The following is a 17,068-nucleotide window of genomic DNA, read 5'->3' as shown; positions in this document are numbered from 1 at the left end:
ACATTTTTGGAAACACCATCTGAGATATTGTTAAAATAGAGTATAAATAGAATATTATTTGCCATAGTAATTTCTTTCATATTATAATAGCAACATTTTTTCCAAAACTTTATTTATTTTTGCCCATAGGTAACAATGACTTCCATTCTTATGAAAGTTAGCAGCTGTATTTACACTCACATAATCTTCTACACACAATGAAACAGAAAAAGAGTAGAAATTGTACCAGCTGCTGTTACAAGCAGTTGTAAAGCTATGGGTAAGGTCATTACAAATAAAGATAACTGCATGACTTGTAGGTCATCTACTCTGTGCACACTACATTGATACACTACATTGATTGAGCATGCAAATAGCAGGACCATCATAGAAGTATGTCTTAAAAAAATAACATTAAGCTCTTCTCTTCTAAGGATCATGCAAATTAAAATATCTGTATTTTTGTGATAGAATGCTCAATTTTTAAATTTTTCATTTAATATAGTAAAAAAGTCAGCGGGAGAAGTGGTAGAAGCAGTACTACTAAATATCTTTAACAATTGTGAAGGAGCTCTATGCATGGCTTTGTGTGGGGACTCGTGTTTCCATCTACAGAGCTGGGATATGTGACACAGAACCAGTGTTCAAGCACAGGGTGGGCTGGTGGCTCCCTGGGCACCAGGCAGGGCCCATCCCATTGCCCTGTACTGGGCTGACCCCATCCAACAGCTGAGCACCACACAGCCACTCACTAACTCCCTGACACCCCGCAGCAGGATGGGGGAGAGAATATGAAAAGCAAAATCAAGAAAACTCATGGGTCAAAATAAGGACAGTTAAATAAGAGATAGAAAGAGGAAAAAAACAAGTGATGCAAAGGTGATCACACGCTGCCCACCCCAAGCACACTGATGGCCAGCCAGTTTCCAAGCAATGGCTACTTTTGAAGACCAAATCCCACTTTTTATTGCTGAGCATGATGTTTTATGGTACATAATATCCTGTTTGGCCTGTTTGGGTCAGCTGTCCTGGTAGTGTCCCTAAACCTCTTGCCCACCCCCAGGGTGAGCAGTGTGAGAAACAGAAACACTGTGCAAGCAAATCTCAGCAACAGCCCAGCATGTCAGTGCTGTTTTAGCCACAAATACAAAACCCACTGCCATATGGGCTGCTATGAAGACAGTTATCTCCATCCCTGCCAGGCCCAGGGATTGGAGGCAGTCCCAGCTCTGAGTACCAAGCACCTTCCTGAGGTCAGGAATGGGCTGTGGCCAGGCCTGGATGAGGGCCCACTGGTAGGCCTGGCTCACTGGAACCATGACCCGTAGGTAAGCCTGGCTCACTGGGGCCATGGCTGAGCAGGGCAGGACTGTGGGGAGCCGGAGACCAGCTGGCTGTGCTGCTGGGGCAGGAGCTGACAGCCCTGGGGAAGCCCCAGTGGGGTCCTGGGCTGTGGGAAGGGTAGGGGGAGCTCCAAGGAAGAAGGTCAGGGACAGTTAAAGTGGGAGGTACCCTCAGGGCACTGATAATCATCTTCAAAGTGTGGCTTTAGATACAGGTTTGAATTCTCTAGGTGGGTGACTGGTGGAAACTCCCAATTTCCTGTTTTATTTTTTTTGTCCAATTTAAAACATCTGTGGAATGACTAAATAGCAAGAAAACTGGTCAACAGGTTTTATGATTTATAGGTTCTGTCACGCTTACTGGTGTATCTGAGTACTGGGGTGATGTAACATATTGACCAAAGGGGTGCCCTTTGCTCATTTTTTTGAAAAGCCACAATTTCTACCAAAAAAAAAAAAAAGTGCAGAAACGTGACAGAGTGTAATAGATACTGGCAAGTAACGTGGTACAAATACCATCAAATATTCACCCTTACTTGTCTGTTCTTAGTAGAGTGCTGAACATGAGAAATGAAATCGTTTATCCTCAACTATTATTATGTAGACGGATCGTTTTAATTATAGCTAAACTGTTTCTTCAATAACAGGTCTGAAAACAATAATTAGAATTCATAAAGGAAAAGCATTCATGTAGTGTGTTGTTTATTTCTTTAATATTTTGGGGGATTTTTTTGCATTTTAATTGAACTATAGAACTTGAATAAAATTTTGGTTTGACTTAACATACAGGGAAATAATTTTTTAGAGGGGAAAAAAACTTAACCTTTTCCCAGATGTGCTGTCTCATTTTAGAAAGAGTAGTATTGCTTGGCCGTTTAAAAATGCTTGATGACAGCAGAAATCACTGGATTTACAATTTCAACCTACAGAGAGAGAAAATGTTACCGATGGCTTCTCATTAAGGTTATTCTCAAATAAGCTTAGAAGAGTATGCACTTTCCTAAAGTACTGCAGATGGTACACACGTAAAGGACAGAATTCCTTTGGTTCAGCTGAAAAAACTGGGAGATTGACCACCTTCTGAGGAAAATTGTAAGGAAGTTGTATAACTGAAATTGCATGCTAATTCTGTATTTTATTCTCTTTTTCTTTGTTAAAATCAAAGGCTCCAGAAAAAAAATTGATAACAAAATGCTATGTGGTAAGTATGGGTCACTTTCAAAGAGTGCAGAATTCTACAGCTCATTTCTCCTTCATTTTTTAAATTAATTTTTATTAGCATTTTTAGATAAGTATTAGATAAGTCATCTGTTGTGAAACAGAATTCTTATTACTAGCTATGTAAATTATCAAAGCAAGATGATATGAATTGTTTAAACTGTATACAGTATAGGATTCTTTGTAACAGTTCAATCTCTTGCCTGTGTGCAAACTCCACAAGTATCTACTAATCCTATGGATGGTGTTTTTATGGTTTATCTTGTCTATAAGAAAACAGAGTAACTACCAACTCATTACATCTACAAAACATCTTAGACTAAATGTAAGATAAGAAATATTGGGTGCAACCAATCACAGAAAAATCTGAACTTAACAAGTTTCAAAAGTAAAACACTTCTTCCCTATTAGGAATTCATTGGACTATCCAGGTACAGTAAGATTTTCAGAGGACCTTGCAAGAGGTTAAATATTTAAATCTTATTGAAATTCGGTGACATCCATGGCTTTAACTGCTTTTGAAATCTCAGTAAGGAAAAACAAACCCAGACATAACATCACTTTTTTTTTTTCTTTTTCTTTTTTTTTTTTTTTTTACCGGTGGAGTGCTGAAAATGTAGAAGGATGAACCCTTCAGTGCCAGAAACTTGAATTTGTAAAGCTGAGATGAATCAGTTCCTTCAAGTCTCTCATTTACCCATCCCATATGTACAACCTGTAAAAGAAAAGTTAAAGATCATTTTTTCAGTGAAGCATAAGATACATATGAATAGGTTGAGCCTTTTGACAAGGGAGAGGGATCATATTAGAATAGGATGTATCATCTCCTTCTTCACATTTGCCTTCCCACCACTACTGTACTCTTGAAGTTTTTGGTGTCATGCCAGTGTGTCAGAAATCCTTGAGGAGACTCAAACTTAGAGCACAGGTTGACTCTTGTCTGAAATAATCACCAATCTAAAAGCCACCTATGTATGTCTCAGAAGATCCCCACCTGAGCCAGCAAAAATTCTAAGTGTACTGAAACAGTTCAGCCAGTAACTTATAAAAAACATGGTCCTACATAATCAATAGCACAGTCAAAACTTGGACACACTGAAATTCCTGCTACCTGTGAATCTAAAGAAATCCATCTGAACAAATCACTAGATTTATGTGAAATCAAACAGCTTTCTATATGCTCATGTTTGCTACTAAGTGTTGTCACATCAGCTTTTTTTCAGTTTATATACTTTTATATACACTTTATCTGATGATGATTTTTCTTCTCATAGAATAAAATGTCAAATTCAGTTGTTACATAACTTTTTTCTATCAGTATTGCAAAACATGCCTTTATATTTCAAATAAATTAATTTAAAAAGAAAAAAAAAAGACTGTATGCTTCCCTTTTGAGGTTAATATAAAGGAATAATGCCATGGTGTGGTAGTAGTATATGTGCTTACCTACCAAAAATAAGAAATGTAAACATACAGGCTTCATTTTGCACACAGTAAGAGAAACATACTGCCCATGAAACATGTACTCAAATCTAAAGTGATCCACCAATCTGATTGTACAGCTTTTATCGATAAGCTTGCTCATTTTCAATTAGGGTTACACTTATGGACAATACTGAATTACACGGGGCAGAAATGTCTTAGCACTTGTGAATATACTGAGCCCACAGAGCTTTGCTGGAAGTCAGTGGGCACAGACTGAAGAAGGCATTCATTATTTTCACTCTACAGGTAGATTTGGGAAATACATGATGATCCCAGGAATGTGTTTCTTCTGAAAGCCCAGTGTGTGTACCTGTAGCTATTAGCAACAGAGCACAAAGGTGTAAAGAATGGACGAGTAGCTGATAGTATAGATGCATGCTCATGCTCTTGTATCACGAAAATCTCACGTTTTCTAATTTTGTTACTTAATGTAACAATTATGTCTCTTATCAATCAACTTATTTAGAAATAAGTAGTAAATCAATATGTTGAGCCAGATAAACCTTCTCTTTACTCTTTTACCAAGCTCCAGCATTAACATTTAAAGGAGACCCAAGGAACAGCACAAAAAATACAGTAGCTTTTCTGATTCCCGCTTCGGTATTGTGTAAATTTAATAACTCTCACAAAAAAATTGTTTCTATACTAGACAGCAAAGGTTTAAAAACAGGGTGTTCAGACACTCCTTTGCTTTAACAAAATATACTATAGCATTATGGACACTCTACTACAAATTATATTATATATTGAGTTGATCAGTGTGGTAATACAATATCAAATAATCCAGACAAAAAGAATAATGTCCAAATTGCAGGGAACAAAAAATACCATATTTTCCCTTACATTCATAAAGTCATGTTTGCTGTCTTGCAAATGGACACAGTTTATCAACCTCTAACAGTATTAAAATCTTTACTGAAAATGTAATTTACGTATTAAATTGATAAACAGATAAGCAAAGGATGTGGCTTTCTATGTTTTCTTTGTTCCTCATCATTATCTTCACCATTTATTCTTACAGCAGCATTCACCAAATAATTTTGGAATTATCCAGAAAGTCAAAGGGCAAAACTAAGGTGCAGATCAAGTGCCCAGGTCATTCACTGAGCATCATATTTTAAAGCAAACATGACATATTCTGAGAAAGAAAACTATATATTTGGCTGCAAACCATAGATGTTCATTTAATCTATTAAAAGAAGGAAAACGTGAAGTTCTTAGTTGAAACTCAGGGCAGAATGGTGTCAGAAGACTTCCACTTGTTGAGATTGTTGAGGTTCTCCACTCGTTGAGATTGTGTTTGCACTTCAGAATACACACATGATTTACAGGAAAAACTTGATTTATCTAGTTGACAGAAACCACAGGTTGGTCCGTAAACACTGGCCCTAAGTACCAACAGTAGTGCAAAAGACAACTGTACTTTCTTTGAATAAAATTTTAAATTTAGAAAAAGGGCACTGAATTTCTCTAACTGAAGTAAAATGTGCTTTCTGTCCAAGTTTTCCATCTGTGAAATAGGAATAATTTCCTTTACTTATTTTATGGAATTCCTGTGAAGGTCCTGTCGTTGTATTCTTGTCTATAGCTGCAAGATGCGATAGGAGCACCAAATGTTGCAGCCATGATTTAGTGTAGCACTTAATCTTCTGGATAGGTCTCTTGAGCATGTATTTAGCTACAAACACAAGACAGCGTTTTCTAATTAGCTCCAGACATATTTCTGGGCATGTGTTCTAAGTGTTTTACTGAAATAGAACTGTATTATTATTATTTTTATTGCAGTCACACAATACTGTGACCAGTCTACCTGTGGCAGTTCAGAATCAAGAGACTTGGTTTGAAGTATACCCTTCAGCACACAATAAACAGATTTTTATAATTATTAACAGCAATAAACACCATGTTAACCTGTTCTGTATGCTGAAATCTTTCAAGCTCAGAAAGCAACAACAAAAAAAACATAATTACAAGAATGATAAGAATGACAATATTGTAATACCACTCTTGAGCTATATGGACTGTGATAAGGTCACCTATTCATTCTACTTCATCAAAGTCTAAACAAAACCGAACAGCAATACTTCAGTTACATTTTTAATACAATGCACTGAATCTTACTCTGGTTGATTGAAATGACTAACAAAAACTCCAGTTCCAGGAAAAAAGAACTTCAATCAGAAAAAACCAAATGATAGATCATCAAAGCAAAGAGAAAGTCTTAGAACCCTTAAAAAATATAAAAAGACCCTTCTTTTTTCCCCAAATTCGATTATAATTCCCAAGAGATATCAGAAACTGATTAAAAGTTTTTTTCAATTTTCTTTAAAACCATTACCTAGCTTTGCATTGTCAACATAATGTGTGGAATGAAGAAACAATTATATACCTCACAGTAGAAATAAGAAAAAAATGGTCTGCTGATTTGTATATTACAAAAGAAAATAAAAACTTATCTGTAAAAACTAGCTAGTATATAATAGTTCAATGTTATTAAAAACCAAACCAAAATAAAAATAAAACAAAACAAAACAAGCCCTTCCAAAGGTCTTTTAAATCCCAAGATTACAGTTTGTGTGGTAGCACCATGAAACACCCAAGTATTAAAGGTGCTGGTAAACACCTGAACTTTCCAAAAGATACCTATAAAATGAAGGCCTCTATAAACTTTTTCCACTTTTTTAAATGAAGATGTGGAAAAATTCAACAAGTAGCACAGTTGTAGATCAGTTTAAAATTTGGAGAAGAGTATCTCTGCAGAATACTGACAGAAGTCTCAGCACATATATACATTCAGGAAGAAAAATAGATGACAGCAGGAAGAGTGTGCTGGTTTGACTGAAAGCAAGTTAATTCTCTTCATGCATTTAGAAACTCCTCTTTTTCACAGCTAGCATGGTCATTGTTTGGATTTAGTTTGAGAATAACAAGATAGCACCCTGGGGTAGAAAAGGTCTTTTTGGGCTTTCTATCTGCAGCTGTGATGCAGCTGGGAAGGGGGCACAGATGGGACAGACCTTGGAATATTCCACACCATTAGCCTCATGCTTCATATTTAATGGTAGTGGGGGTTTCTGGCCGTTTAGACCCTGCTCCATTTCAGCTCTGTTCCAGTTGAGTTTCTGTTCAGGAGTTCCATTAGTTTGGTTAGTTTTTGTTAGTTCTGCCTTTTGCTGTTCTGCCCTTTTGCAGCTGGCCTCTGGCCTCTTTCGCCTTTTTGGCCTCTTTGCTCTCCCCTGGGATCAGAAGTTCAGGACCAGGCTGTTCTCCTCCCGGGACTGGCTGCTTGGCATGGACAGAGCTCATGAGGAATTGCATTGAGCATGATTTATCTTATATTTTATCTCCATTTTATATGTTATTACTAGTAGTAGTAGTATTTTGCTATTTTATTACTGTTTTCATATCAGCCCATGAGTTTCTCCCCTTCTTTTCAATTCTCTCCCCTACTTGACGGGTGGTGGTGGGGAGGTGAGCGAGCAGCTATTGTGGTTTTGATTGCCAGTTGGGGTTAAACCAAATTGGGTCTCAGTATGTGGGTGGGGACATTAGTCACAGGATAAAAACTGTTCTGTTATTTGGATTGAAATCTGCCATTTCAAATTTTAAGGAGTGCTCATAAGGCATAACACCACAAGCTGTCACATTCTCAGCAATGCTTTCACCATTTTATTCCCATATTTCATGATATCTTTGAAACTGCCTGGAAAATGACCCACGCATCTGGAAAATTACCCATACATCATCAATGTATTATTAAGTTTCTAATACATACTAATACACTTTCCAAATGTTCCTATACAAACCAAATGAGCAATCGCACTCATTATGAGGAGATAAAACAAGTCACTAACAAAATGTAATCCAATCATAGCAGATAAATGAAAGTTCTTATTTGCACTTATTGGTTTTCTTCAGCAATAAAGCATCCAGATGCTGCAACGACTGGAAACTTAACATGTGTTACATTTAATAAAGCAATCAGTACATTTTGTATATAGCACTTTTAGTTAAATAGTTATGAAAAGTAAATGACGCAAAACACTCCAGAGGGAAATGAAGAAAGAAAATCAAGTAGATCTCTGATGTATGAAATGTCAGAACAGATGGGTACACTTATGTAATTAAAGTGGGATAAGAATTTACAAGAGATGCCAGCTCGGCCTGCAAGTTAAGAACCAGTGTCATGTCATGAAGCACAATGGAACAATACAAAATTAAGAAAGCAAAGAGAAGTATATCTTGAGGTAGTTTAAGTAATTTTTTTTTGTTCTTTTCCAAAGCAAGTAGTAGACTGTATGTTTTGAAAAGTACAGGTATTGGGGAAGAAAAAAAAAGGCAGAAACATAATTACTAACTGAAAAAAGAAAAAAAAAATGGAATGCTAGCAGTTTTATTGTGTTATATTAATTGTTTCCATAGCACATCAATTAGATTCAGTTATGTCCGAATGGTGACTATTCAAAACATAACATTTTAGAGATGAAACTACAAAGGAACTTGGAAATTACAAAACTCAAGTGTTTTATGTGCTTCAGCTCAAGAATGAAATTTAGAAATCCAAGCTGGGCAAAGTATGAACACCACAAATAGCAACATGTCCATACTAACCCAAAGGCAACTATGAAGACAGGTATGTATCTGAATTCATGTATCTTCCAAGGAATTGGCTGCCTGTGCAAAATTTAGATTCTGAGTCCTTTTGGGTAGTGATAATTGTTTCTCCATTTCATTTGCTTGTTTTAATAAGGAGGCTGGGAAAATTACAGCTGTGCCACTCACCTTTTCTCATAATAGCCTTCTTGTTCAAGTTAGGATCCAAAACAAAACTCACTCTTGAAGACAGGTACCAGTAAGTTGCCTTATTGGCTATGCATCCTTATACTAAATCAGCAGAACTACTTGTGCATGAGGAATGAACCAAACTAAATAAAAATGGAAAACACAAGTCCTTTTTTTTTTTTTTTTGGTCTTACTTGTCTACTTTATTTTCCAGCAATATTACAACAACAATAAAATACACCTAACAAGATTATTGTCCTCCTCACCAAATAAAGGCTCAAATTTTCTCTTCTGCAGTTTGGGAAAAAAAAAACCCAAACCTTTCAAACTATAGCTCTTTTGCTATAGCTGTTGCAAAACAGTCCTCAGAGAAACTCAGTCTCACCTTCCTTCTACATGTTATGTCCCAATCAATAAAATGATAATTCTGCTTAAAAATATGTTAACATAATTTCATTTAGAGAATAATCCTGAAGAAGGACTGATCTCATAGTAGTAATCCAGCAAAATCACAGTTCTGTAATATTGAATGGAAAAACAATGGGTTCTAAAAGCTGTGAAGAGCAGATGACTTTGGAGACAATTATGTACTTTAAAATCTTTCTCCAACCCACAAGACAGAAATATACAAAGAAAGGGAGAATAAAGAAGAGTTGTTGATTTTTTTTTTTTTTTTTTTAATATAAATATATATTTAAACAGTTAAGGGGAGCTCAGGAAGGTAGCTTAATCAGAGACCGTGATTCTTCACCAAAGACCAAATTGCCTTGTGCCACTCACTGGCAGAGACACCACAGACCCAGCTGAATGCTGGAAGATGTGGCCAACATGTTAGGGTAAGAAATACTGCTTAGATACACTCTTGTACATTTTTTCTTAAATAGGAATAGATTTCCTTTGCCTGACACATTGTATAGAGTTTCTAGAATGCAACGTTTTGAAATCTTACAACTTCAAAGAGTAATGTAATATAAACTACTTCATTAACAAAAAAAAGGTACATACAAATACCATGAACATACTGTGAACATATTTGTTTTATGAATAATAGTGAGACTTCATGAAATATGTTCAGAAATGTAACCACTGTTTTCAGAATTCTATTATGTATAGATTGGTTTTGTCGAGTTTGGTGAATATCCAGATTTTTTTTTTCTCTTTTTTTAAGTTTGCTTGTCTTTAAAATCAGTACAGTAATAATAGTTATTTACCTCACAGAGGCACTACATATTAGCTAACTGACTAGGTTAAAAAGTTGAAGTGCTTTAAAGTGGTACTTCTTCCATTAGAGCAAGTTTTTTTAAGTAGAGGTCCCAGAATAAATCTCTGAAGTACACCAAGACAATTTTATTAGGAACTGCATAACTGGCCTCCCATATAAATAAAGATAAAATGATTACGAAGCGAGATCCCAATTATATTTGTACGTTGTCTCTTTATTCTTAAGGGAATTTAGTCCTGCTCCCTTTCTACAGGTGGAAATTATAAAATTACAGTCTGCAAGAATCTAACTTTTCCAGAATAACAATTAGGAGAAAGTAATTTTTCTGTTATATGACGTATTTTTAAAAGGTTTTTCACTGTTTTTGAGAAAAAGAAAACAAAAAAATTAATGTGCAGGCTTTCTTTTATTCTGCAGCATGAAGCCAAGCAAATGTGTTCATGCATATCTGGGCAGCAGTTCTGTTAAGATGAACAATGCAACCCCCCCGCCATGTTTGAAAAGTTCCTTATTCAGAATTAGGATTCATATAATTAACAAAAACAGAGCGAAGAAGAGGCTTCTACGAAATTTAGTACCTTACCCCCTCCAAACACGCAGTACCCATGATACCTATTTTTTTTTTTTTCTAAAAAAATGCTTCCTTACTATTTTAAGGATCTCCAGTAACTGAGACTTCGTAATGTCTCTCAACAATCTATTCGGCATGTTATTATCTTTACAAGTCTTGAGGAAGTCTATTCCTCATGTCAAACATGAATCAGTCTTGCTGTAACCACAATTTAAGACTTTTTTTGCCCTATCCATTAAAAACTTAAATGATTTTGGCCTTTGACTGGAAGAGTAAAAAAAAGATTATTCAGTTCCACAAACAAGAATGTGCAGCCTGTGTAGCACTACTCCTTGCTGCTTCTCACGTGTTATTCTCTGAGCACAAAGTTATAATTCCTGAATATTCCTTTCATGCCTCCCTCTGTGTCTTTCTTTCGACACAGGCCATGGAAAACCCCTGGTCAATATCCTTTCAGAAACACAGTGCACAAAATCAGACGCAGAACTCTGGCCTTACAGAAGAAGGAACACCCAGCATGTCTTGCATTAACTCATGCAGGTGATTCTTGCCTCTCTCAACAGCCATAAAGGACACTGATTGCTATGGCATGTGGGTAAATGACCAGTCCTGATCTGATGCTAAACTGACAAGGTGACAATGTGGGAAACAGCTGACCATTGCATACAGTGCAAAAGGAAAAGTTGGTTGGCCAACTCAAGCCCTGGACTAAACTAATAAGATGATAATGGGATAAACTAGCAGGTGAAACATACAAAAAGGAAGTTAACAGGAACTCCCCTTATGTGAAGAATGTCAAAAGATAGTGAAAAAAGGGGTACTGACTTACTGACAGTGGTGATGGTATCATATATTAAGGCTGAAATAACTAAATAAGCATCTAAAAATCACACAAAATAAGGGCCAGTGGGGAAACAGTAAAATGTGGGTGCATTGCCTACTTGAAAGGGGTAAAATGGGGAAAAAAGGAATATAAGGTAAACCATATGAATGGAGGTCTCTGTTATTCAGCCCCATACCTGCCTACCACAAACTGAGGTATAATACTTCATAATAATAAATCATAACAATAAATCTGTTGTTTCTATGACTGTCTCTTTCTGACTGACTTGGGCAGTCAGGGGCATCTGGGATGGCCTCTCTAAGTGCTAGTAAGGTGATCAAACCTCCCTAAAATGATTTACATCCCCAGATACAAATATTTTCCAGTAACAACTTCTCCAGTTGTTTCCCACAGCTCTCACATACACTTGATTATTCTTGTTTATGTGCTGTACCATAATTGGCTTCCACCCTCTTTTTTCAGACTCATTCTTCAATCTGTCAAGATTATTCTCAATGATGCAAGACTGCATTTTAAAGCTTCATGTTAGGAGGCTTACTTTTGGTAACATACTATAAAGGACGTATTCAAGGGAATCAGATTCAGGGCAGACCTTCTCAAGCCCTCTAGTCAGTATGTCACTTTTGAAACTGAACCATTTATACCTATTATTGGATTATCCAACAAAGACTGTACAACTATTTCTGTATAATATTTGCTTAAAATACTGTAATGTCAAGAAATGTCATAAACCTTACTGGAATCAAGACACATTCCAGCAACTGCCTGTCACCCATCCACAAGATGTGTTATACTATCATAAGAGTAAAGTAGATTGGTTGTCACTATTTATTCTTGACAAATCCTTCAGGGCAGTCATTCACTTGTTATCTTGTAGCTGCATACAAAAAAAATGTTTATTTATTTCAAATTTCTTTCTAGACATTGAAGTTAAATTGACTACTCTCTAATTTTCCAACTTCTGTTTCTCTTTCCATTCACAGTCATGATGTTTGCCCTTTCCTAGTCTTTTGGTATGTCGCCCGGCAGAGACAAATTCCCTGAAATATCTTGATAATAGCTCTGAGATTAATTTGACCAGTTTTTCAAATATCACCAAGCGTAAAAGGATACATATCACTAAAATTTCCCTTTGTATTGTAATCTGAGAATTATTGGCTTTTGCTGGTATTATGTGAAACAACCAGTTTTTGCATTTGACCTTTTTAGTGAATGCTGATCTCTGATATGTTGAGAAGAAGACAAACATTTTCCTTTGTGTTCCTGCCATTAATGCACTTAGAGGATAATTTTCCATTACCCATCTATCCCCTGCTGGTTGTATCTTAATCTGTGTCCTGGCTTTCCTGGTACAATCACATGCTATGCTTTTACAATCATTGTCTCTTGATTTCATTTTCTGTATGATTACCTCTGCAGGTTAAAGAAGATGTTGCAAGAAATCAAAACAAACAAGACAAAAAATTATCATAGGAAGTAGTGAAAAATCTGTGTTATAGCATCACAAGAAAAGTATACATATTCTTAATTAATATCTGGTCAATATTTTCCTCTTCTATTTAGAAGAAACTGTATTGTTATAATGGAGGACAGGAAATTACTGTATTAGTCTTAAAAACATAAAAACCCTACCCAGCAAACAGTTCTTCTGCACATAGAATTGCCTAATTTACCATTTCATAAAAAATACAGAGCATTCCAGCAGTGAGCATGCCTTTTAAAACTGAGTCCCAAATCTAACTGCCTACTGATAAAACAGAATCAAGTGTTTTGAAGTCTCTAGAGTACTAGTAATAAATTATATCAAGCAGAGTCAAGTTATACTTGGAGAATGGTGGCTGTAAACATCCTCCACACTCCATAAAATAATGTACAAACTAGCTCCTCGTGGAGGACCAACATGCTCTAAAAGTACCCAGTGCGTAGATACTGTATGCTTCATCATCTACACAGATTATAAATATACCTAGAGCTAGAGCTTCAGCAGTGGTACATACTGAATACATTTCCAATTTGTGTATTTCCTGCATATGTATTAAAACATTGTAGTCCTTGACATGGACTAACTGGCATGACATGCCCTGAGATAACTAGAACTCTCCAAACAATTCTCAAGGACAGTCTGGGATTTTAAGCATTAGTGGGAATAATTTCCAGTAGGCAGTTTAAAGGCAGACATCTTGTTTTGGTGGGAGAAGGGAATTTAGAAGGGTGGCAGTAGCCAGACTCTGCCAATCAGCTTCATGGCCTGGTACTGTTTATTTGAACAGTACAAATATAATAACTGCAACAACTACTACTTTTCCTACTACCTCTTTCTAACTTCAAATCATAGACACAGGGCAAAGTTGAAACTTTGACATCTTCTTTTGGCAAAGAAAACCATAAATACAGCTGGTTTAGACCTAGGAATCAATATCTTAGTCCTTCCACTTTCCAGTTTGCTTAGGTGTACACCCACGGAACTCATTTTATTTTTAATAGATACATATATATATTGTATGTATATATATATGAGAGATCCACAGTTCGATTGTTTTTAAAGCAAATTTTCACAGGACATTTTGAAGTCTGTCTTTTTCACATTTACTCCTCTAATATTTCGGTGTTTAATAGTTTTATTTACTTGATCAGCCCAAATTAATAATAAACTTTATTTTTTCTTACTCTTGTTTTTGGCAGAGGACAATTCAATGTTTGTTGCTGTCAGGCCCACCTTAAATTTTCAAGTCCTGAACTTAAGGTCCCAATTTTACTTTCCCTTCTCTTTAGATTTGGAATGGAAAAACTGAAATAGATTTATTTGTACTGCCTAACTTTAGGCACCTACTTTAGATGATACATTAAGAGGCTACTCTTCTTTGTATGTCAGTATAGTCAAGACAGAAAAAGAAGATCCTATAAAGGATGGTTTAAAGCATTGTTCCATATTTGAACAACTCTCTGGAACAGAATAATTTTCTGCCTTGACACTCCATAAACTAGGCAGTTTATGCAGAAAAGTCTGTTTATTTAAGAAGAGTCTATAAATGTCCAAGTATATTTTACAAATATAATGATGAAATATGAAAGAATATATAATCTGTTAAAATAATAAATATATATTTGCTCCTGATATGAAGAATTTTTTGACTCAGTCTTTGACTTCTGTAATAAAATTCCATAATACATTTCTGCAATAAAACAGTATAAAAGGTATCTTGTCTAATTTTCACTTTTATAATCTACAAACCCAGCATTTTTGGAAACAGCAGGGATTGGGTTCTTTGTTCCTGAGTAATGATTCAATACCAGACTGATACAGTGAAAGGACATGTAAGTGAAACTCCTTAGTTTTATAATACAGGCTTCAAAGTACTTTCCAGAATAACTGAATTAGCCTGGAAAATGCTACTATTATATTTTTACAAAGTAAATTAAAAAAAATCTTTGCAATGCTACAAGAAGTAAGAATACTTCCCAATCCAGTAAATTCATCTGGGTCTTCAGGACAAGCTGGAGCAGAAGAAATATCTCATCAGGCTCTTGAGCTTCAAATTGCCAAACAGCCATGGCAAACGTAGTCTACACAACACGATGGATGCAAAACAGATTGGATTTGTAATAAACTCCTTGGCTATCTGTACACCACATGTGATGTAAACACAGAGTTAACTTGTCAGACTCACCGCTATAATATTGCACACAAGCATATACTACAATTTCCAAGATCTGTTTGTGAGTTCCTTTCTCTCCCTCATTTATTTCATGGCTCCATCTAATCCACTTTTTAGGTCTATGATGGAGGATTCTCCTCATTACTGTGGATTAGTAAAAATCTGTTGTTTCAAGTAGGGCACTTCAGAACTTCAGACCATAGAAGACTTAGAATTTTAAAACCGACTAAACACGTGTATGTAAGCTCTACAAATTTTGCAAGTTAATGCAATTACAAGAATTTAAAAAATTAGATAATATAATGGAAGTTTTACCTGATCTGATGGAGAACAGCATTTATTTGCCATTTTCATCTACGAAAGAGAGACAGAAGAATGCACAATGTTATTAATATGCTGAAAAGTTTCTGTATAGCAATTAGCATTGACTTAGTTATTGAATAGGGTATTAATATTCCAAATTATATTTATAAGAAATAAAATAATTCAGTCAATAAATACTAGATTTATACTATTACACTAAATATACAAAACTAAGGACTCATTGGATGGGAAGCCTTTTATCAGAGTTTTCATTAAATCCTTCATAAAGATTTGCATTTATGAATTTAACTTTGCTCTCTGAATGAAAATATTATACTGTACTGTAGACACCTCACTTAGGTCTCAGTTAAACAACTGCTTAGCAGAATGAGGCATGTGATTAAACACCTGTGAAATGAAGGTCATAGAATGTAAAATCTGTTTAAAGATGAAGGGAATACTGTTTAGGCTTTCCTTTTAGTTTACTCTGCAAGATAAAATTATGTATCTTTCTTTTTCCTCTCTGTTCAGATAATGAAAGAAATCTATCCTTATCTAACCTCATCCCTTTATGAAATACTATGTTGGACAGATAATGAAGACTTCTGTTGATTTTGGTTTTTCTTTGGGATAGTTTGCACAGAGGAGTGGTGGACAAACCCTGACAGATATTTCCTTCTTTAAACCGAAACACTTATTTAAAGTGCAATATTAGTAAATGTAGTAATGATATGGAATCTAGGCAGAAAGAGATTAAGTGACTGGAAAGGCAGACTACCCTATTAGCAAGGATATAAGCTGTGAACTCTCCTACAGTTGATGAGTACTTCCAAAGGATCTTGTTGTCAAAAAGCCTGTTTTATAACAAAAGAAAAGCTTGTGACAGAAGGCCAAAAGCTACACCTAATGGACAGGGAGAACTGGAATTGCCACATGAAAACAGTAGAAGAAATCCAAAGTTATCCCTTGTATCTTGGCCGTACCAGACTTGTAACATCAAATCTGTGGATAATCTTCGGAAACAGAGCATGTCTGCAGCAGTGCAGCTCAGTAAATACGACAATGCCATTGCCTGCTGTGGTGAGCTGACTGGCACTGACACAGCCACTCACTCCCTTCCCTCTCCCAGCAGGAAGGGTGAGAGAATAGGAAGAGCAAAAGCAAGAAAAACCATGGGTCAAGATAAAGAGAGCTTAGTAAGTAAAGGAAACAGGAAAAAAAATGACTGATATAAAGGCCATCACTTACTGCCTCCTACAAGGAGACTGATAGCCAACCAGTCTCCAAGCAACAGCCACCGTGGAAGACAAACCCCCACCTTCTTTGTCTGCTACATCACTTTTATTGCTGAGCACAATTGTATATGGCACATAATATCTCTTTGATCAATTTGGGTCAGCTATTCCAGCTGTGTTGCTTCCCAAATTCTTGTCCACCCCTCCCTGGGTGGGGTGTGTCAGAGTGAGAAAGTGTTAAAGCCTTTATGCTGTGCAAGTATGGTTCAGCAGCAGCCAAAACACTGTTGTGTTATTAACGCTGCTGTAGCCGTAAATCCACACCACAGCACTTTATGGCTGCTATGAAGAAAGTAACTTCCATGCCAGCTAGAGCCAGTACACCTGTAAGAGGCCAACAGGCTTTGTGTTATGCTAATGACACAGGCAT

At 36.0% G+C, this 17,068-nt stretch overlaps 1 protein-coding gene across 4 annotated transcripts in view; it reads right to left on the bottom strand.

Annotated features, from left to right (window-relative positions):
- SNTG2 (syntrophin gamma 2) overlaps positions 1 to 17,068 on the bottom strand; it is a 260,833-nt gene that overhangs the window by 48,127 nt on the left and 195,638 nt on the right. For all 4 annotated transcript variants that reach the window (XM_065835059.2, XM_071807027.1, XM_071807026.1 and 1 more), the window contains 2 exons: positions 15,416 to 15,454; positions 3,139 to 3,255 (listed from right to left, as the gene is read on the bottom strand). In XM_065835059.2, coding sequence (XP_065691131.1) covers positions 3,139 to 3,255; positions 15,416 to 15,454 — 156 coding nt within the window. The remainder of the gene's footprint in view (positions 1 to 3,138; positions 3,256 to 15,415; positions 15,455 to 17,068) is intronic.

This window comes from Patagioenas fasciata, chromosome 3 (assembly GCF_037038585.1).
Source record: "Patagioenas fasciata isolate bPatFas1 chromosome 3, bPatFas1.hap1, whole genome shotgun sequence".
NCBI classification, from domain to species: domain Eukaryota; kingdom Metazoa; phylum Chordata; class Aves; order Columbiformes; family Columbidae; genus Patagioenas; species Patagioenas fasciata.
Note: the sequence above shows the minus strand (reverse complement) of the source record. Positions and strands in the feature narration are given on the sequence as shown.